General features: G+C 37.7%; 1 protein-coding gene across 1 annotated transcript in view; it reads right to left on the bottom strand.

Moving 5' to 3' along the window:
• Positions 1 to 11,341: 11,341 nt before the first annotated feature.
• Positions 11,342 to 24,131, bottom strand: part of loxl1 (lysyl oxidase-like 1) — a 31,779-nt gene continuing 18,989 nt past the window's right edge. Inside the window, exons 4-7 of the mRNA XM_022685693.2 lie at positions 21,236 to 21,392; positions 19,861 to 19,956; positions 16,844 to 16,959; positions 11,342 to 15,716 (exon numbers count right to left, since the gene is read on the bottom strand). Coding sequence (XP_022541414.2) covers positions 15,710 to 15,716; positions 16,844 to 16,959; positions 19,861 to 19,956; positions 21,236 to 21,392 — 376 coding nt within the window. The 3' untranslated portion in view covers positions 11,342 to 15,709. The remainder of the gene's footprint in view (positions 15,717 to 16,843; positions 16,960 to 19,860; positions 19,957 to 21,235; positions 21,393 to 24,131) is intronic.

The following is a 24,131-nucleotide window of genomic DNA, read 5'->3' as shown; positions in this document are numbered from 1 at the left end:
TGAGGCAGGGATCTGCGTGTTTATAGAGCAGGACAATTGGAACAAATGACTGTAGAGACGGACGAGCGAGGCTGAAACCGGCTTTCCTGCTTAATGTTCAGTTTCTCACTCAAAGCCTGCAGATCCAGCAGCTTCATCCATTACTGAGCAGCACTGAAGTGCCGGCTTCTCCCAGAGCTGACCTGGACCTTCCTGCTGGAGACCAGAACACTGTACTCTATTAAACTGGACGTGACTGATTACAGGGATTAGTCGATGACCAGCTCAGAAAAGTTAAACGTAGCTGAGATTTTTGTTTTATCATTGTTTTGGGAGCCAAAACTTTCTACGGACTTTTGTCGCTTAACCTGGCCGACAATTGCATTACTTTTTTATTTGTAGGGTCTTTTCAAACCTGTTTTTTTTATCTGATTAAACAGGAATTGTTTGGTCATTGAAACCATTTTTTTAAGGCGTGTCAGTGAGTCTTTGCTATTGTAACTACCGGAAAATTAAGTATTCTCTTTAAGAGCCAGGTTGTCTCCGGTTGAGAGTACATATTATGCAATTGGCTAATGTTTCTCGCCAGTGGACATCTAGGCAAACAGAGTGTTCTCACATGGTTTGTTTTTGGTAGACTTTGGATTTGTCTGAATGAAACCAAAGCAATCTGGATCTGGACCAATCCAGTCCAGATCAGGCTAGACCAAAAACAAATCAAAACCAATCCAGACCACTGCAAATCTTGCCAAATCAATCCAATCCAAACCAACCAGTGCAGAGCAGTCTAGACCAAACTCAAACCAGACCGAAGCAAACCAGACAAAAAAACAATCCAACCCAAATCAACCAGACCAGAGCAGTCTAGACCAGAACCAAATCAAAACCAATCCAGACCACAGCAAATCTTACCAAATCCTCCAAGCCAAACACGACCAGTTCAAAGAAAACCACACCAGGCCAGAAAAGTCTAGACCAAAACCAAACCATTCCAGACGAAAGCAAATCTGGCCAAATAATCCAAGCCAATAGTCCAATACAAACCAAACCAGACAGGAAATATTTAGATCAAAACCAAACCAAAATAAAAACCAACAAGACCAAAACAAATCAGACCAAATCAATCCAATCCAAACCAACCAGACCGGAGCAGTCTAAACCAAAACCAAATGAAACCAAACACAAACCAAATCAGACCAAACCAATACAATCCAAACCAGACCAGAACAATTGCATATCTAATCTAAATCAAACCAGACCAGAAACGTCTGGGCCAAAATCAAACCAAACTCAAATCATAACAATTCACACCAAAGCAAATTTGATCAAATAATCCAATCCAAACCAACCAGACCAGAGCTGTCTAAACCAATACCAAATCAGACCAAACCAATCTTAACAAGCCCAATCTAAACCAAACCAGATCAGAGCAATGCAGACCAAACTAATCCCAATCCAGACCAGACCATATACTGTAGTTGCAATAGTTGCATCCAGCTGAAAGTTCATCATTGCAATGATATTTGGAAAACTTCGGCTGATATGATGGCCAAACTCTTGATCATAATTTGAATCGCATGGTATAGTATATTCAGTGTCTTCAAGACATTGTCCTGCTGGAATAGAGAGCGGAGTGTTCAGTGTTCAGTAAAGGTAGAGTCACTGGTTGCAGGATCTCATTAACCTCAGTAATGAACACCAAAGTGAGGATCTGGCATCAAACTTTTGCGTCCAAATTAAAGCAGTTTTTATGAGTTTTTGGGCCACTGATACACACAGATATACACACTGACGTCTCCTGGGTATTATGAAATCTCTCAGATGTGTAAAATGATATTTAGCCGGGGTGAATGACATCAGAGCCGCTCGTGATGTTTGTGTTTGTGTATGCTCTGGATGTGAGTAATGATGCAGACAACACGGAACTGTTTGGACCAACAGCTGATAAACATCATGAAGCGTGGTGAGAGAATAAACAGAGCTGTTTATTGGGCGAGTGTAGCTGTACCAGATGTGCTGTAAACAGGAGAACGTGAAAACGATGTGGATCACTGAGCGAACATCTCTGCTGCTGCATGCCTTCAGAAACAGCACTGTGGGATGTGCTACACAGCTTTTCTGAGTATAGGATGATGGTTTTCAATGCATATTGAGATTCAGCCCTGTGATCTGCTTTTGGTAAAAACTGATTTCTGACAAAATCTAAAGTGCAATTGAAATAAAGCTCTAGTTTAGATCCTGTTGGTTCCTCTATAGTCTGGATATAAGATTATTGAGATTGAGACGGTTGGGTATGGAGGAGGTTCTACAGGTTCCGTATGGATCCTGATAGGGGTGTATCGCCATATCGTACCGTACGCAATAATATCGCCAACATTTTTTAATATGGTGACCAATATTATACCCTGATATTATACCCACCCCTAATTATCAAATCAGGGTGCTACTTTTTTGCAGATTATAAGAAGCACTAATGTTTTTTGGAAAAATTAAATGATTGAAAGTGCACCTTATAAGATACATTAACTGCACTTTACTGTTCAGATATTTAAACATTGCTTAATGAAGGCAGTCGGAGACACTAGGTGTGAGAGATAGCCCAACCCAATTCGAGATTTCCCACCACTTTCCTCGGGCCGGGTGGGGTTGGCCTTAATAAAATGGTCTTTGATAAGCTTCTGTTTTTAATGCTATTTTTATTTTATATAAAACTATGGTGTAATAATCACAATATAGCAAAGTAACAAATCAAAATCACCAGTGTGTGTTGGTTTTTTGAGTGCTGAGTAAAGGATTGTGTTGTGTTGATCTCACAGGCTAGGCACATGAAGAGGGGGCGTATCATTGGACTAAGAGAAGCAAGATGGTGTTTTTTGACAAATCTACAGGCCATCTAAACAGACAGTGTTCTCACATGGTTTGTTTTGAAGCATTTTCAGTAGACTTAGGTTTTCTCTGTGTAAAACCAAAATCAAATCAGATCAAAGTAAATCAGACCTGAACAGACCAGTCCAGACCAAAACCAAATCATTAAAACCAAACCAGACCAGGATAGACCAGTCCAGACCAAAACCAAATCAAACCCAAGAAAATCTGACCAAATATTCCAAGCCAAATATGTCTAAAACCAAACCAGACCAGAACAGTCTAGACCAAAACCTAACCCAAGCCTAAGCAAACTAGACCAAAGCACTGCATTCCAAACCAAAGCACTTCTGACCAAATCAATCTAATCCAAACCAAAACCAAATCAAAGGAAATCAGACCAAACCAAATCCGACAAAATCATTCAGACCAAACCAGACCTGAACAGACAAGTCTAGACCAAAACCAAATCAAACCCAAGAAAATCAGACCAAATGAGTCCAATCCATATGTCATATTCAAAGCAAACCAGACCAGAACTAATTAGACCAAAGCAATTCTGACCAAATCAACCTAATCCAAACAAGTCTTAAACCAAGCCCAAACCAGACCAAATCAATCCAAACCAAAACCAAATTACACCAAACCAAACCCTAACCAGTCCAAATCAATCCAAACCAAAACCAAATTAAACCAAACCAAACCCAAACCAGATCAAATTAAACCAAACCAAAATCAAATTAAACCAAACCAAAACTAAAATAGATCAAAGGAAATCAGACCAAACCAATACAATCCTAACAAGTCCAATCCAAACCAAACCAGACCATAACAGAACAATGCAGAACGAATCCAAATCAAACCAAAACATTCCAAATCAAACCAAACCAGACCAAAAATGTCTACATCATTCTTGTAGCCTAATTGTTTGTTCCTGTAGATCATTGTTCGTTTCTTGCTGTTTTAATCTTTCGGAGATCTGTTCTTAATAATATATTTTTTTAAGTAATAGGTCTATGCTTCTTCAATGTTGCAATGTTAATTAGTATCATTCTGAACAGATTTCGGTCATTTAAACAGCCTGAAAATCTTTTTGAAAAGCTCATTTTTCAATGTTCTACTTGCTAAAAAAAGGTGGGATTTAAATCAGACTCGGGTAGAATGTGCACAGATTCGGGTCGGTTCGGGCTGGATTTTTTTGGGCCTGATCTGAACTTTACCGAGAGGTACACTACTCAAAAGTAGCATCTAAGAGTCTTTTTATAGGCCAGTGGATGAAGCACTGACAGTGTTTAATTAGTCCACATTAGATGTTGATTATCTGAAACGTAATTGCATGCCAAGTTAGTTTATCGTCATTGAGCGTAGATTGTGACGTATACTTTTTTCTGTCTTCCCACCACAACTGTACTTCGTTATGTAACTGACTATATGAATAATTATGCAGTTATGTAGAGTAACATGTCAGTTACATATCCAGACCTCTAAGAGTTAAACTGTCGTGCAGGACGGGCGACGGGACGTGCTCGGAATCGGTACGATCGCTCACCTTCTTTCAGTACCTCTCACTTTTAATGGCGACGAGAAACGAGCGAGACGACATGGTTATTAACTCGACTGTGTCAGGCGGCGCTCGCCGAGCGGCTGCTGTGTGAAGCAATCCATCATTAAAGCGCGACGGCACTGTCCGACCGCCGCGGAATATAAAACAGCTTGCCGGGTTCCTTTCTACATTTCTCTTTACTTTTTAAGTGATGTTGAAATAATTTACTCACAAGTTTCCTAGAGTGTCTGTCTGTCTCTCGCCCTCTTTCTCTCAACCTGTCTGTTTTTCTTTCTGTCTTTCTATCTATCTCTTGGTAAATACAGTATATCTTTTTTTCTTTGTCTTTCTCTCTCTCTATGTCTTGTCCTTATTCTCTATTTGTGTAACGAGTCAGAGGCAGGATGCAAAAGCAAGTCTGTCCTTTTATTAGTGGCCATAACAAAACAAAACTAAAGAAGAAAACCTCGACAAAAAATAAACAAACAAACATAAACTTTAACAACAAGGCTCAAACTGACTGAAATAACACGGTAAAGTGGAATAGAATACAACAGGATCAAACAAAAGGAGGACAGAGAACAAAGGAGCACATGGGGTATTTATATACAGGCACAGACAAGAAACACCTGGTGAAGGGATGAGGGGGCGGAGTTACAAATGAGACAGGTGCGGCTAAGGCAGAGTCATCCTATCTCTCTCGTTCTCTCTCCCTCTCTCTATTGCTAACTCTCATTTTTTTAGTCTCTCTCTCTTTATCACTCTCTTTCTCTTACTCTCTTTCTTTATCAGTCTGTCACTTTTTTATATCTCTCCTCTCTCTCGCTCTCTCTCTCTGTCAATATTGGTCATTCTGTCTTTATCGGTCTCTTTCTTTCTCTCACCCTCTCTCACTATTGCTCATTCTCTTTCTTGCTCTCTTTTTCTCTACTTCACTTTCTACTGCTCACTCTCTCCCTCCTTCTTTCCTTATTGCTCACTCCCTTTCTCCCTCCCTCTCGCTAAATCTCTATATTAGTCTATTTCTCTTTATCACTCTTGCTGTTTCTTTTTCAGTTTGTCTCTTTTTATGTGAATCTCTCTTTCTTACTCTTTCTCTCTCTCCATTACTCTCTCTATTACTATCTCTATTGCTCACTCTCTCTATTGCTCATTTTTTCACTCTTTCATTCTCTCCCCTTATCTATTTCTCACTCTCTTTCTCTATGTCTTTCGATCCCCTTTTCTCCCTATTGCTCACACTCTTTCTCTCTCTATTGCTCATTCTTTTTCTCTCTTTCATTCTCTCCCCTTCTCTCTCTATCTTGCCATCATTTTCTGTCTCTCATCCTCTTGTTCTCTCTCTGTTGCTAACTCTCTCTATCACTCTTGCACTTTTTAGTCTCTCTTTTTATATATCTCTCTTTCTTACTCTATCTATTTATCAGTCTCTTTTCTCCCCCTTCTCTTTATTGCTCACTCTCTTTCTATCTGTCTGTCTCTCTGTCTGTCTGTCTCTCTCTCTCTCTCCCTTCTCTCTTTAGACTCACTTTCTCTCTCTAACACTCTTGCTCTCTTTTTTTCTTGCTCTTCTTTTTTTACTGTTAATCTTGTGTGGTGTATCATGTGAAGCATTAGTAATGTGATTAAATGGTAAAATAAGTGATGAAAGATCTTCTCTGTAGGTAAACCACAAAAGCCCCATGTTGTTGAACTGTGGCAGCAGTAGTGGCAGTGGGATAGTGTGGTTGTAGTAGTGTGGCTGTGCTAGTGGCAGTGGTGTTGTAGTGGCTGTGGCTGTGGTAGTAAAGGGGGCTGGTGGAGCACAGAGGAAGCTCTGTGTTCTGGGTCTGGACCTCACAACTGCCACCTTCAGAGCTCTGCTTATTTTGGGGGAGGGGCTGTAAAAACTCATGGGTTACTCATAGGTTACAGAAACATCACACGGTCTGAATAAACAGCAGTGTATATGGATACACAGTCAAACTAATGCTGTCTACATAAAATAATTAATACAGTAAATAAACAAGTAAATACCATTAGAGCAACAAAAACATTAGGACTAATGCTGCAGTGTCTTCAAGACTCAAATCTCTTGAATTAGCAGCAGTGTGTCTTTGCTATTGTAACGCCAGGAAAAGTACACCATGTGTGATTCGCAAAGAAAGTCATCTACTAATTATCTTAATTAATGATGGGTGTGGTTAATTTTGGGCGTAACATGAAATAAACCAATCAGAGTGTCTCTTGCTCATCATTCTCTTTAAGAGTAGATCAGGTGAGCTCTGACTTTGGTGGATTGCTATTGTAACGGTGCAGCTACCTGGATGTGTTGAACAAACTCTTCTCAGCAGAGGAAACTGAGCTGCTGGTTGACGCTGTGAAGGAGCTCCAGCAACTCATTTACGGGAACAGCAATGTTATTTTATTTACTATTCTGTTTATTGTTGCCAAGATAGTGATGAATGTCTGACTGTTGGTGTCTGTCTAGGTTGTATTCAGTCAGTGGAGCTCCTGTGTTTTCTGTTACCAAGATAAACAAGCAAAACTCCAGAAATGTACCTGAACACACCTCATTTCCAGAACACCACGCCCATCAGTGTAGATATATTCAGAAGATCTGCTGCTGTTTAAAGCTATGCTATTTTAGATCACTTAAAAATGATGAGTTTCTTTGATTTTACCAAATTAAAATCCTCTGGAATATAATCAAGAGGAAGATGGATGATCACAAGCCATCAAACCACCAAACTGAACTGCTTGAATTTTTACACCAGGAGTAAAGCAGCATAAAGTTATCCAAAAGCAGTGTGTAAGACTGGTGGAGGAGAACATGATGCCAAGATGCATGAAAAAAAATTGTGATTAAAAACCACCAGGATTATTCCACCAAATATTGATTATTTCTGAACTCTTAAAACTTTATGAATATAAACTTGTTTTCTTTGCATTATTTGAGGTCTGAAAGCTCTGCATCTTTTTTGTTATTTCAGTCATTTCTCATTTCCTGTCAATAAATGCTCTAAATGAGAATATTTTTATTTGTAATTTGGGAGAAATGTTGTCTGTAGTTTATAGAATAAAACAACAATGTTCATTATACTCAACGATAAACCTATATAGTTTACAGTACTGTAGTTCAAATCTAGAAAGACTTTACTGTGAGATTTTTAACTAATGATTCTTAGAAAGACTTTTGAAGTTTATTTTCTTTGACCTCTCTCTCTTTCCCAGAGAATAATGTGCTGCTGGCTCTGTCGCTGCGCAATCTGAGAAATGTAAAATATGTAATGGCTGCCTCCAATTTTCCTCGATCACTCACTATCTCCTTCTCTCTCTCTTTCTCTCTCTCTCTCTCTTTCCATCAGTGCTGTAATGTGAGTGAGGGGTGGGGAGCGAGGCGTTGGGTGTGTTTACTCTAAAACTGAATCAGACTGAAAGCACTTGAAGCGTTCTCAGAGAGCTGGGCTGAAAATAGCCTCCCGCTCTGTTTAAAGCTGATTTCATACGAGAGGAATTCACCAATCGGGCTCTGCCTCTCGGCTCTGGAGTTTGGGGACAGCGGCGCTCGGTGTGTTTTAGAGTGTGGAGTTTAGAGAGTGCACTAAATCACGACCTACTTCATTTAATACACAGTAAATATAGAGTTTACACTTATCTTTAATCATAATGTTACCAGGAACAATACATTATTATACATTTACGAGAAACAAAGTGGTGAGAAAAAGTACTTGAACCCCTTTTTGTCACCTTACAACCATAAACATAAATGTATTTTATGGAGATTCTGGGCTCCGATTGGCCACGCCAAAAGGGAAATTTTGTTTTTCTTGAGCCAGTCTTCTGTGGACTTGCTCCAGTGATTTGGGTCATTGTCCTGTTGCATAACCCAACATCTACATAGTTTCAGTTCACATATAGACACTCTCACTTCTGCATGTGTGTCTTTAAGTTAAAGGAAGCTCTTGAAATGCAGTAGCAGCAGTGTGTGGACGAGCATTGTCCTTTTGGAATAGAGACCGAAAAGTTTAGTGTCCAATAAAGATCAGTAAAGTCACTGGTTGCAGGACCTCCGTTTGGCTGTATAGCTAATAATGTATAATGTATTGGAACTGATTACCCCAGTTTATAGACCAACACAAAGTAGCATGTAATTGTGCACAAAAGTATTCAGGCCCCCTATATCAATACTTAGTAGATCCACTTTTCTCTGCAGTTACAGCTGGAGGTCTTTTGGTTTTTGGGGTTTATCTTTACCAGCTTTGATCATCTAGAGACTGTAGAGATTTTTCCTCCATTCTTCTTTAGCTGAAGATCAGTCAGGTTGGATGGAGAGCGTTGGTCTGTGAACAGCAGTTTTCATGTCTCTCCACAGAAGATCAATGAGATTTAGGTCTTTAGGACTTTAACTGGATCATTCTAACACATGAATATTCTCTGATCTAAATCATTATAGCTCCACTGTAGCTCTGGCTGTATGTTTAGGGTCATCGTCTTGCTGGAAGATCTCAAGTCTTTTACAGCCTCCAACAGCTTTTCTTCTTCCAGGATTGTTCTGTATTTATTTATCTCCATCCATCTTCCCTCCATCAACTCTGACCAGCTTCCTAAATCTGTCCCTGCTGAAGAAAAGCTCATCCCCACAGCATGATGCTGCCTCCACCATGTTTCACAGTGCAGTGGGGATGGTGTGTTCAGGGTGATGAGCAGTGTTACTATATGACTTGTAGTAACTTGTCTTTCTTTCAACAACAGTTTTCTTCTTCCACTCTTCCATAAAGACCAGATTTGTGGAGAGCAGGACTCATAGTTGTCCTGTGGACAGATTCTCCTAATACACTTGTGCTGTGGATCTCTGCAGCTCCTCCAGAGTGATCATGGGTCTCTTGGCTACATCTCTAACAAACCATTGAGGTCTTCACAGAACAGTTTTATTTATACTGAGACTAAATTACACAGAGCTGGACTTAAAAAAAAAACCAAATATACTTTTGTACATTTTTAGCAAAGTGTGTTAATAACAGCTGTTACAGTAGTTCACTAAAAGTGCAATGTATCATGTAACTTTTGAGAAAGTAAATTAAATTACTACATTGGTAAAATGTTTAAAAATATATATTTAGGTATTACTTTAATATAACAGTTAAGATGTATTTCAATGTTTCAATGCTCTGTAATTATAATTCGGAAAATGTATATATAAGTAAATTATAGGAGACAGTGTTAAATAACACATTTAAATGTCAAATAAAAAAATTAAGTACATTTGTAACAATTCGTAAAAAATGTGGTACAGTGTATTAAAATTTTTATAGCCAACGAAGTATAGTTGAAGTGTGCTTCACTACTTACCAAAGACAGGAACAAGAAGAACAAATTTGTAAATAGATCACATATATTTAACATCACTTCTTAGTACATTTCTAATATACCTGGTGTATAATAAATAGTGATACAGTTATAATACTCATTAAATATATAATAATTTTACTGTAAGCACATTTAAAATATGGGGTTACATACGTGAAGTAGTTTAAATGTTTAAATGTTATTTAAGTATTTAAGTATTTAAAATAGTTCCATTTTAGTACAGTTGAGTAAGACATTTGTTGTACTATTTTTATACAATTAAAGTATAATAAGTACAAAAAGTTGTTCCATTTTATCGATGTTTAAATATACTGATTAATAATGAGGCTACAAGAACATTTTAGTGCACTACAGGAAAAATAATACTAAGTATACTTTAATCTACTTTAATCTATCACTAGGGTAGACACACATGTACGTAAAGAATTTATGATGTACCATAATTCCTGATTGTACATTTCCAGGCAGTGTTATTATTACCTAAACACACACTCATCGCTAATGCTAAATCCCTGTTATGTTTAAAGGAACTGGTCGTCTGTTCCGTAATAGTGAATCACGTTCTTCTAGTGAATTGAATACCTGCGGAGACGTGGCTCGGCCGGCTGTTCAGCTGAGAGCGAAACTTTCACCTTTTTAATTGGTTGCACATGGTGGTCAAATCAGACCGACTCCTCGCTGTAAGCCTACGGGGAAATCATGAGTAATGCAGATGTTGTTGTAAGAGTAGTGACAGCTAAAATCGAAACTTCTGAAATAGCCTCCTGTTTTTATTCTGCCTCTATTAACCCCCCGAGTCCCGCTGGGAGCCCACTGTGCAGGGCTCTGATTGTATTTTATTGAGAGATTGGGTAAAATGTGTTTTATTCTGCAAGAATGAAACACTGAAAAAGAAGAATTCTGCAGCTCCAGTCAGCAGTGCAGCCAGCCACAGTCAGCAGCGCTAGCCAGCCATAGTTAGCAAACCTAGCCAGACCCAGTCGACAGCACTAGCCAGCCCCAGTTAGCAGCGCTAGCCAGCCACAGTTAGCAGTGCTAGCCAACCCTGGTTAGCAGCCCTAGTCAGCAGTACTAGCCAGCCGTGGTTAGCAGTGCTAGCCAGCCCCAATTAGGAATGCTAGTAAATGCCCCCCAATAGCGCTACATCGAGGAACCCTGAGTGTTCCGGTGACCTAGGGTGCTATCAGCTAGGCGTTTGTCCCACATAGCTTGTTTTAATATAGTTTGTTTTAGCGGCTAATGCTAAAGCTGCTGCACCCAGCCTTAGTGCTGGAGAAACTTTGCTGTAAACTCACCCTTATAACTCTGTACTTCAGCAGAGTGGCTTTACTGCTCCTTAATACCTGACTGGTAGAATTCATACATAAGGAGCACCGGATTATAAGGAGCTCTGATGATTTTTGGGAAAATTAAAATCAAAGGATTTTAAGTACACTTTATAGTGCAAACAATACAGTAATCCCCTCCTCAGTGTTGCTCTGATGTTTTTTAAGGCTTCTTCCCATTAAAAATAATAAAAATAATAAACATACCCATTTAAACTTTTGTTAAATTGTATTTTATACGGTCTAAAGCAACCCAGTAAAAAATTACAGGACCACTGTGAACTGTTGTCATACACTTTTGGCTTTATTTTGAGATCCAGTATACAGTCTTAGACAAACATTCCGAACAGAGCAAAGAAAACAACTTTGACTCAAAGAGCAACATAGGATCTGACACAATGTTCTGGCACAGAGCCGTGTCCTCTAACTGTGTGAAGAATAACATCCTGGAACATCTTCAGACGAGTAACCGGATATCAAAGGAACTCTGATCCCACTTCACATAAGTAAAGAGAGCATAGATCAACATATTGTCGATATATATATATATATATATATATATATATATATATATATATATATATATATATGACCAAACTGAATATGATAAACACAGTTTGCTCCGGATTAATCTCCACCCCAAACATCATACAGAGCTTTCTGGGAAAAATAAACTGATTTAACACATTCCTAATGCTGTATATACTGTATACTGTATGCTGGAAACCACAAACACATTTTATGTTACAAGTTTTCTATGTAAACTTTATGTAAAAGTTGCCCCGATTAGCATTTATAATTGATTATGAATAATTATTATGTATTTAGGAATGTATTGTGAGGACTGCTTGGGTCCCTTCAAGTGTTGCAATATAAAGGGAAGCATATGGAGCTTTAAAAATTAAAGGCATAAAATCTGAATTTTTGTTTGATTGCATTCCCAGGCTTCTTTAATTATAAACTCAAATTTAGGCCAAATGTCAAATGTCAGGGCTTCCCAGAAAATTATATAATTCAGGATTTAATATTTTCAATTGTTTTAAAACATTTGTAAGCTGTAATTTTAAAATCTATGTTTTTTACATCAGTATTTCCCACTTCACAAATCTAAAACAAAATAATAATAGTTCAAAATTAAACTAATGAATTGTCACCATCAATTTGCCATGGGGATATAATTCAACTATACAAAATTCAAATGTTTATGTAAACTTACATTATTTAAGCTCCATAAAGCGCTGTTCACTGCTCGCTCTCAACTGGAAACAATAGCTAACTCTCTCAGAGGTAGGTCGAGATGGCATTGAGCTTGTCAGCAACATCAAGCTTTAGCATTGTTAGCTTTGCAACAGTAGTATTGTTTTAGGTACATTCTGAATCAGGTCTGAAAATCAAAGAAACGCCACAAGTACAGCAGTGCGTCTTTAAAACAGTACGTGAAACCATTTCAAGAAAAGAAAAAATGAAAATATATTCCTGTTTTTATAGATAAAGTTGTACAATAGTGGATTAACTGTTACATACAATAGTTGACGATGACCTAGGGCATCTGACCAGTGTTGGTAGCTTCAGAAAACGATATAACGTATATAGATGTAAGTATATATATAATGTAAAATGGATATAGCTATTTCATTGGTGCAAGTCCAGGTCTGAATTTTCCAGATATAAAAGTTAAGTAGGGTAGAGAATAGGTTGGGCTTGGAATTCAGAAAATAAAGAAGCTGCCAGATGCCTACAGGCTGTTATCCTTCACCAACTACATAAAACTTCAAGAACATGAAAATTAAGGAAACTTTTGGGTAAATACAGTCTTTGACAAGAAAAAAAAAATAAAGCAAAATAAGGATAAAGGTATTGGGGAAAGAATTCTGTTTAAAATAATTTAGTTTTAGACCCTGTTGGTTCCTCTATGCTGGATATAAGATAAGATTGAGAGGGTTGGGTATGGAGGTTCTACAGGTTCTGTATGGATCCTGCAGCACATTTACCCACAGTTGTTGCTACAGCTGGTCCTGTAGATCCTGTAGCTCTACACTCGTAGGTTGAAGCTGAAGCTGAGTCCCAGCTGCTCCATAAATGCTGGATTGGTGATAAATCTGGAGAGCTGACAGGACGAGGAAGTGCTGTAATCTGGTGGAGACTGTGTTCCTGGGAAACCCTTGCTGTGTGTGAGTGAACATTACCCTGCTGAAAAATGCTGCTGCTATCAGCTGGAAGTTCTGCAGGAGAGGCAGCAACACATGTATCTGCAGGATGTTCTGCACAGATCACTGAGATCACTGTTAGTGTTCCTGCTATCACTACTAGGAGTGACCGACTCTCACTGTATGAGATGCTCCTCAGATCATCAATCACACCTGCAGTTTACAGTGTGAACTCTTCAGTCCAGGACAAAAGGCAGAATTGAGAAGCCAATTTCAGTCTTCGAGTGCATCAAAGATTCATGTCCGGCAATCAACCAACAATCTCTCACCAGGAGGTACACTACCCAAAAATAGCCCCTAGTTCTAGTCCTAATCCTAACCTTAAACATATTCCAGGACTAAACCTATACCCTAATCTGACCTTAAATCTAATCATTACACTGGTCTTAAATCTATTCCTTGTCGAAATCCTAACCTTAAACCAAACCCAGAAACTAAACCGATCACTTATTCTGACCTTAAAAGTAATCCTCACCCTGGTCCTAAACCTAGTTCTTATCCTAATCCTAACTTTAAACCTAACCCAGAACCTGAACCTAAACCTAATTCTCGTCCTTAACCTAGTCATTTTCCTAAACCTAACTATAAACCCAACCCAGAACCTAGACCTATCCCTTAATGTGACCTTAAACCAAATCCTCAACCTGATCCTAAACTTAACCTTAAATCCAACCCAGAACCTAAACCTATCCCTTAATCTGACCATAAACCTAGTCACTGTCCTAATCCTAATCTTAAACCTATCCCAGAACCTAAACCTTTCCCTTAATCTGACATTAGGTCTAATCCTCGCCCTGGTCCTAACCCTTCGAGTGCATTAATGATGCCTGTCTGGCAATTAAGCAGCAATCTCTCACCAGGAGGTACACTACCCAAAAGTATCCCCTAGTTCTTGTCCTAATCCCAACTATAAACCCACTCCAAAACCTAAACCTATTCCTTAATCTGATTTTAAACCTAATCCTTACCCTGGTCCTAAACCTAGTTCTTATCCTAATCCTAACTTTAAACCCATGCCTGAACTTAAAACGATCCCCTAATCAGTCTTTAAGCCTAGTCCTCACCCTGGTCCTAAACCTTCATGTGCATCAAAGATGCATGTCCGGCAATCAAGCAGCAATCTCTCACCAAGAGGTACACTACCCAAAAGTAGCCCCCTAGTTCTTGTCCTAATCCTAACTTTAAACCCAACTTGAAAACTAAACCTATCTAACCCCTTAATGTCTTTTATAGGGAAGCAAGTTTAGCACTTTGCAGCAGTCAGGGTGCATTATTATTTTTTTGTCATCGAGTGTATAAACCACATTTTAAAGAGTTCTGCTGACAGATATTTATATAAATCTTTCTATTAAATCCTTTAATTCACTCAGGGCTCGTATTCAGGGCCTCCTCTGTCCAGATGATCGGATTTTCCAGAATTTATGGGAAAAGATAGCAGATGATTCATCCGTGCGAATTTCTCAGACGTCCCTTTAAACCTCATTTCATTATTTCACCGTCTCTATAGTCTCTCTATAGCGGAGAGAAAAGAGGAGCTATAACAGGATTAATTTTTTGTTTCCAGTCGTCGGGTTTTTGCTGTTCTTCTCTCCAGACAGTACAGATGAGCTCTGAGCTCGAGGGGTTTAGGGGAATTCTCCTGATTTACAGTGAGGTTTTTGGGCTCAATCACTTTCATTTAAGCACCAGTCTCTAATAAATATGTTTAATAAAGAAGAAGTTATTACATTTTATGTTTAAACCTTATTTATGCAACAATTCTGAGATAAAAGAACGGTGCATGAAAATATGTGTGTATGCCTATGTGAGTATACCTACACTGAAAAGCAATGGTATATTGAATTTGCATAATACTTAATAAAAATAATCCAAAAGCGTGTGACTGTTTTTACCGAGTTATTCTTTTCTGTTATTATTTAAATTTGTATTGTTTTGTTTTTTGATTTATATTTATTTATTTTTTATTTTTGATTCTTATGTTTTTATATTATGATTTTTTTGTTCTTAGTTTATTCTCATTCACTTTATAATTTTTATCAATCTTAATTTCTGACTCGATTTGTTTCGATTGATAACGATCTTCTTTTGATGCAACCGTGACTGTACTGAATCATGTAAATTCAATGCATTTCATTTTCCCAGCATACATTCTTCTGTACTTTTGTTGGATAAAATAAAACAATAAAAAATAAGAATAAAATAAGATGCAGCTGAAACGTCGGCTCCACTGTGCCAGTGTGAACAGGGTCTCTGGAAACGCCTGAACACAAGCTTCCTACAGGCTTATGGGACCAGAACAACACGTAAAAACAAAAAGAACAACAACATAATAACAATTATAACAATAATAACATGAGCAAAAAACAACAGATTAAAACAACTAGTATTCCATTCACATTTTGATGGAACAGCACATCGCAAGACATCAACTTCTGCCACACTCAAGACCTAAAGAAACAAGGACAAACAAACACAAAACTGGAGGTAAGAATCGAGATAACTACAACATCTATTGTTCTCCAACTCATATATAACACAAGAAACCTTTACCAAAGTGCATTTATACTCTCATCATCGTTTAATAAAATATCTGCACCAGAAGAGTGCAGAAGTGTGGGATTGTATTGTTCTTCAGAAGGAAGATAAAAGTAAATGTCTCAGTTTGTGGAGAGTTGTAAAGGTTCCTAATGTTCCTCCTCTAATAATCCACCCCATAACAACACCAATATTTTAAGTCATTCAAATATTAACTTTGACTTTGTGTGCTTTGGGGTCATTGTCCTGTTGCAGAACCCAAGTACACTGGCGCTTGAGGTTACTAAGGGACAGATGGAGGATCAGATACTCCTTCAGGATTTTCTGATAAACAGCAGAATTCCTGCTTCCATCCATTACAGCAAGTTATCCAGCAGCTCCAGACCATCATAACACACACACACTACCACCACCATGTTTTACTACATTCAGTATGATGTTCTTTTTCTGAAATTATGTTTTTTATAGTTTTACGCCAGATGTAACTGGGCACACACCTTCCAAAAAGTTCCAGGGATAAGCACCTTTTGCACAAAGGGCTAGATTTTTCACACCATGAAGTGTTATCTTAACGTAAATTATATTAGTTAAAGCAAGGCCTGATACTAGATGCACTGTCCCTATTCTTCTTCTTCTTTTTGCATTAATTTATAGACTTTAGTAAGTCTACAATTTAACCATTTTCATGTTTATAGCAATACGTATTTTTCACTATAATGCCCCTTGAAAAAAATTCACCAGAACTTGTTTGACTTCAACAGTAGATTCGCACATCTATCCCTGATTATAGAAAATGTGTGGGATGTGTTTCTATTGGACGCTCTATCAACACTCTTTTACCCTTACCACACAATCTGCAGGAACTGTGTGAGAATATCCTCACATCAGTTTTATAAAAATAATAAAGATTTTTTTTGTCCCTGGTAACTTTTATCTTCCTTCTGGGTTCAGATATTTGATTATGAAGAGTGTATTTACAGAAATTAAATCTGTATAGCAGCAACTTCTGAACTGAAGCTCAGTGTGTAGTGTTTACTCACTGAGAGATCTTGCAGTTTGTGGTCGTGACGAAGCGTCCCGTGTAGTGAATATTACACCTGACGATGTTGTTGGTGAAGTCCGACTCGAGCACCAGGTATTTGGGGTTCACCTGAAGCTGGAAAGTAAAAAGAGAAAGCCAACAAAATTAATGTTAATGTACAGTATTAATTTCCTAAGACCTGGTGTGCTTCAGTGAATGTCTATTTTCTGGTCTATATTTATTCATAACTCACATTAAGCGTCACTACATCGAACTACATCGAAGTGAGCAAGGGTGTCACTATGTTTCCCTTCTCAAGGGGGGAGCGCCTAAATAAACAAAACTGTAATTCTTATAAAAATATATATTTTTTTTAAGTTACACAAGTGCTGGATGTTCATCTACACAGATTTTTCTCCTGAAAACTGTTTATTTGGGTGAGTAAAGAGCTCTGTTTATTTACAGTAAGCTTAGATTTCCAGATTTCCACTAAGGCTGGGTGCAGCAGCATTAGCATTAGTGGTTAACAGTAAATGCCACCTGACAACGTTACACTGAGAAACCCTAAGTGTTCTGCTAACCCAGGGTGATATTAGCTAGTGGTTCGTTCCACGTAGCTTGTTTTAACAAGTTAAATGCGCAGACTACAGTCCAATATACTCACCTCTAAACGGCGAAAGTGCTAGCGCTTAGCGTGGTTAGCAGCTAATGCCAATACTGCTCCAGTAGTGCTAGCCGGGGTTAGCATCAGGCTACAGTCTGATATTCTCACCTCTGATTGGCGAAAGAGTAAGCACTCAGTGTGGTTAGCAACTAATGCTAATGCTGCTCCAGCCTTAGTGCTGGAGAGCTAAACTGAAACTCCTGTATAACTCTGTACTTCAGTGGAGTGTCTTTACTGCTCCTTAATACCTGACTGATAGAATTCATACATAAGGAGCATCAGATTATAAGGAGCTCTGATCATTTTTGGAAATTAAAGCAATTCAAGTGTGTCTTCTAGTCCAAAAAATACCGTACATAAACTAGATTCAAAAAGAAAATTGTAGATTTTGTATGGATTTGTATCTGGCCCATGTTTTTATCTGGAATGGCTGTAAAAACCTCTGACTGGGATTCCTGTCAAATTTGACCACAGGATCAATGTTTATAAGAGGTTAGTGTACATTATTTTTTATGATCTGTTCTGGAATCATCTGACTCTCTGTATATTTAAAGATGATATCTATAAGAGAACACTGTTTCTGCCGTGTTCCTCAGATGGGTCAGGAATACGAGGCTGTTTTTATTTGGGAGATATTAGGCATGCCCGTATTCGCCCGGTTTAATAGCACAGAGAGTTGGGTGAAGATCAGGAGCATACCAAACCCATTACAGCATCAGCATCTATCATATCACACTGTCCTCCAGCAGCTGCATTCAGAATAAATATCCAGCAAGTTCTAGCATGTTCTCTCTTCATCTGTCTCTTTTCAAAAATAAAGTAATGAATATCACACTTCTTTATGAGTGTGATCCCAAATATATCTCATATTTACTACTGCAGTTTTTTGTAAACTCAAAAAATAACACTTTAAATGAATTTCAACTTTTGCATGACAAAAACAACCTAATTTGGCCAATTAACTAATTAACCAATTACAGTATTTTTTCACACTATAAGTCGCACTTAAAATTCTTTTTAATTGAATTTTTTTCCAAAAATCATCAGAGCTGCTTATAATCCGGTGCTCCTTATGTATGAATTCTACCAGTCAGGTATTAAGGAGCAGTAAAGACCTTCCACTGAAGTACAGAGTTATAAGGGTTATAAGTTTTTAGTAAAGTTTCTCCAGCACTAAGGCTGGATGCAGCAGCATTAGCAGCCTACCACAGCGCTAAGCGCTATCTCTTTCCCCGTTCAAAGTTAAGTATTATTATTGGCCTGTAGCCTGCTGCTAACCCTGGCTAGCACTGCTGGAGCAGCATAAGCATTAGCTGCTAACCTTGCTAAGCGCTACCTCTTTTGTCATTTAGAGGTAAGTATTATTATTGGCCTTTAGCCTGCTGCTAACCCTGGCTAGCACTACTGGAGCAGCATTAGCCGCTAATCACGCTAAGCGCTAGCTTTTTTGCCATTCGGAGGTGAGGAGTATTATTGGCCTGTAGTCTGCTGCTAACCCTGGCTAGCACTGCTGGAGCAGCATAAGTGGATAGATAGATAGATAGATAGATAGATAGATAGATAGATAGATAGATAGATAGATAGATAGATAGATAGATAGATAGATAGATAGATACTTTATTTATCCCGAAGGAAATTTAGGAATTTTAGTCTTTAGCATTAGCAGCATTAGTCTTTAGCATTAACCGCTAACCACAGCGCTAAATGCTGGCTCTTTCACCATTCAGAGGTGAGATTTACCGTGTTAAAATAAGCTATGTGTGATGAACCGTTAGTTAATATTGCCCTTTCTTACTGGAACACTCAGGGTTCCTCAGTGTAGCGCTGTCGGGCGTCATTTACTAGCACTAACTGATAGCCCAAGCAGTTAGCTGCTAACGCTAATGTTGTTGCACCCAGCCTTAGTAGAAATCTGGAAATCTAAGCTTAGTTTTTTAAACTTAACTTAGCTTAGCTTTTTAGCGAGTCCTGCTGAATTAGAAGGAAAACATGTCGACATCCCTATTCCTTACTAGTGTCGCATAATGCAGCTTATAATTGGGTATAATCTACATATGAAAATAGACCAGAAAATAGACTTTTATTGATAGTGTGCCTTATAATCTGAAAAATGCAGTAATAAGAACGTTTACCACACCATTTTAAGTGTCTATTGCACTAATGCACTTTTTATAAACATCTATATAGATAGAAATATAGATTTTTGATCTATATTTGTTGAAGTATTTCATCAAACTCATGCTTCTGGTCTTGGACCTATATTTTCTGCACACAGCAGAACAGTTCATCTGGTCCAAATCCTATTTGTCAGTATTTTTTCAAAGAAAAGTCCAATATGTAACAGATATGAGAGAGAAAAACATGGTTATTACCTTCAGTATGTAGTTTCCTGGCTTTATATCAGTGATATCAATCCACTGGCAGTCAATGTCTGCATTATACGTATCGTAGCAACCCGGGCTGAGTCCCTGAGGAGCAAAAGGAAATAATTCATTTTGATTCATCTGAAAAGGGAAGCAAATAAAAGGATGTTTTTTTATATATAAAGTCTGCACAGTTCTTCCTGCAGAACCTACACACTGTGCACTCTGGTACATTTAAAAGGATATAACCCAATAACTGTATATAAGTGAAGATGCTGTGGTTAAATTCTCTTCTCTGTTCTATAGAAATGAAGCCAAAATTGGCCTCGTAATGAGATGCAGAGCCAGATTCACCTACTCATTTATTAGGGTCATCTTTAGAGCTTAGATCGGATCCAAAAAAAAAGAGAAAAAAAGACCCGGCCCGACCTCTCCCATGAACTGTCATTATTAGCCTGAGCCCGATTTAAACCCCTACATTATATTTTAGTAAGTAGAGCATTAAAAGTTTAGCTTTTTAAAAACATTTTGGGACTGTCTGATTGAGCAAAATCTGTTTAGAATGATGTTAATTGACATTGCAACACTGAAGAAGCATAGACCTATTATTTAATAAAAAAATGTTTATTGAAAGGTGTCATTCCATCTTTTTTCAGTCATTTTAAAATGTCAAGTTGTGTCTCTAGTATGAATGTGAGCTGCTTTTTTGGCGAAAAAAGTGCTCCGGTGATCCGGTATAACACCGGTGGGGAAGAGGGCGAGGAGAAAAGATGGGATTTCAACTCTTGCTTATGAATATTCATACATGCAAACATATAGCCTCTAATTGGCTAACAGCACTGCAACACCAGGAGGCAGCGAGACGAACAACAGTTAGAAATGTTTTAAAATAAAGACATTTTTACACTAATAACAGTCTTTATAATGTTATATGTTACTTTATAACATGTGTAATAATGTCCTGCTAAGTGCAGTTCAGCCACTGATCTAGTCTTAGAGTCTCTCAGAGTAAAACACCAAATCCACCTGAGATCCTATTTAAACCTATAGTTACACACAGAGGTGGGTAGTCCAGGTCCGGGGTGGATTTTTACTTTTAACTAGTGTAAACAGAACTGTTCTCTAAACACCTACCTATCTCAATTGTATTTGGCTGGTGGTGTTTTTCCTCCATAGACTAATTCTAACCATTTGTTTCTTAGCTCTGAATTACTGATTGACTAATTTTTCTGAATATTTTCTTTTACTAGCTGCTGCAGACAACGAGGAAGAGTTTCAATATATGCAGCATCATAAACAACTCAGAGAGACCCACTGTATTTCATCTAATTTGAACTCATCATCACATCACTTCACTACCTCACTGCAGGACAGGTGTTTTTACCTGTGTGTGGGAGGTGCAGGCGTAGCGTTTGAGGTGGCCGAAGTCACAGGTTGTGTCCTCCAGGCAGAAACTGGCCTTGTGTCCTTCAGCTACCTTCCTCCCCGTGCTGACCTCCAGCAGATCATAGTGACTGAACTCATCCATACTGTGATAATGCCTAAAACAGAGAGAGAGAGAGAGTTTTTACATTTATAAAAGATTAATAGATTTATAGATGTGTAAACTGCAGCTCAAACTGCTGAACATACACATACAGGTGAGCAGAACATCAGCAAAATAAATAGTTTTGTATAGTTTTTTTATCAGTTTTTATCTGTTTTTTATCAGTTTAAAGAATCTCACTATTTGGGATGAATTAGCACAGACTGATCCAATCACCGATCCAGAATAATCCAATAAACCCAACAATGCAGGAAATTCTCTCCATCCGCACTCCTTCATTTCCCCTGTCAGATCAGAACTCTTACAGGACGGTGTTTGGTGATAATGTTAGGTTAGTGTGCCAGAGGGAGCAATTCAATCAGTCAGAACACAGCCAGCACCACTGAACAAGCAGAGACCGGCTCTAAAACATCTACTCACACTCACCTCACACTCGCATTTTATCCTACACTCTTTAAACTGGGTTAATATATTATTATTATTATTATTATTATTATTATTATTATTATTATTATAATTTGGTTATTTTACTATATATATTCTCTTGAGACCCAGTGTCCTCATATGGGGACATTACATTTCTGCTTCTCTGCACCAAGATACTTAATTTTTTTAAACATTGACCCTTTGGCATATGGAGACACTGCCTGTACTATCTAGTGGTCACAACATGACAACATTACAATAAATTGGTTGTAAGCCAATTGGCGGGAAGCCCAGTCAAAGGTTTTTACAGTCATTCCAGATAAAAACATGGGTCAGGTAATTATGTTTGAAATTAGTTTTTGTAGAAAGCTATCATTTAGTTGTTGCACTAATTTTGTCCTTCTGATACTAAATGGAAATGTTAAATGTTAAAATAAACCACTGTCCCCACATTAGGACACTGTTTTTTTGTTTTTGTTTTTGCAAAAATTACTTCCTGTACTAGGACAAAGTTTAGTTTTATACTTCTTAGGTCCTAGTAATTCCAAATAGCTAGGAAAAAGTAAAAAAATGTCTGGCATATGTCCAGATCTTAGGAGGATATAAATATATATATATATATATATATATATATATATATATATGTATATGTATATACATATATATATATATATATATATATATATATATATATATATATATATATATATGTATATACATATACATATACATAAATAACACACCAGAATTGATACAAAACTCTGAATTAGGGCATGTCAGAATGTCTTTGCTATCATAACAACGGGAAAAGTACACCTTGTTCAACTCAAAATGCAAAGCAAAAGGCATGCACTAATTCTCTTCATTCTACTAATCATGGGTGTGGTTAATTTTGGGCGTAATATGAAATAATAAACCATTCAGTGTTACTCTTGCTCATCATTCCCTTTAAGAGTAGATCAGGTGAGCTCTGACTTTGGTGGATTGCTATTGTAACGGTGCAGCTACCTGGACGTGTTCAACAAACTCTTCTCAGCAGAGGAAACTGAGCTGCTTAAAGTAAATATTTGCATCTGTCTAGGTTTTATTCAGTCAGTGGTGCTCTTGTGTTTTCTGTTGTTCTAATACAGCCGCCGAAAACATGTAATTTAATAACTTTAGATATGGAGACCCTGCCCCAAGGTGTACTTTTTCCTGGCCTGGGCTTCCGGGGCTACAGCCCTGAATGATTATTCAGTAGCCCCGAATTGGACAAAAAAAAATCAAGAACTTTGAAAGTATCTTCAAGTGCAGTCACTTCAAAAACATAAAAAAATCCTCTTACAGATTAAACTTGCACTTATCTGGACTGCCCTAGGAATGAAAGAGCAAAAGTTTCCTCTGTTGTACAGGATAAGTTCATCAGAGTTACCAGCCTCAGGAACCACAAGTCAACAAACAGCTCCCCAGATAAGAGTGTATTTTGGTTTTGTTTAAAACTTTTATTTGAAGTGTTTGATCAAACAGTTTCACTAATCTTATAACATTTTTATACAGCTCTCGAAAAACAGAAGAGATCACTTCAGTTTCTGAATCAGTTTCTCTGATTTTGCTATTTATAGGTTTATCTTTGAGTAAAATGAACATTGTTGTTTTATTCTATAAACTAGAAACAAAATTTCTCCCAAATTACAAATAAAAATATTCTCATTTAGAGCATTTATTTACAGAAAATGAGAAATGACTGAAATAACAAAAAAAAGAAGCAGAACTTTCAGACCTCAAATAATGCAAAGAAAACAAGTTCATATTCATAAAGTTTTAAGAGTTCAGAAATAATCAATATTTGGTGGAATAATCCTGGTTTTTAATCACAGTTTTTTTTCATGCATCTTGGCATCATGTACTCCTCCACCAGTCTTACACACTGCTTTTGGATAACTTTATGCTGCTTTACTCCTGGTGTAAAAATTCAAGCAGTTCAGTTTGGTGGTTTGATGGTTTGTGATCATCCATCTTCCTCTTGATTATATTCCAGAGGCTTTTAATTTGGTAAGATCAAAGAAAGTGCTCTCTTATTTAAAAACTAGTATATCCTGATACAAATCTTCAGCTTTAATAACAGAAATATGAAGTACTAGTGAAGTATCAGTGAGGTCAGTGGATTTCCCCGCTAGCTCTTACTGGAACTCTGTAATTATGAGCTCAGGACGGGTTGTTTTGGAGGGAGTCTGGCAGGTGATGTAAATGTTGGATCGTAGAATCAGAAGGAATGAAACTCAGTGTGTCACGCTGCTGTTCTGTACCTCATGTTTGGTGTTGAGGCATT

Source organism: Astyanax mexicanus, chromosome 9 (genome assembly GCF_023375975.1).
Source record: "Astyanax mexicanus isolate ESR-SI-001 chromosome 9, AstMex3_surface, whole genome shotgun sequence".
Lineage (NCBI taxonomy): Eukaryota > Metazoa > Chordata > Actinopteri > Characiformes > Acestrorhamphidae > Astyanax > Astyanax mexicanus.
Note: the sequence above shows the minus strand (reverse complement) of the source record. Positions and strands in the feature narration are given on the sequence as shown.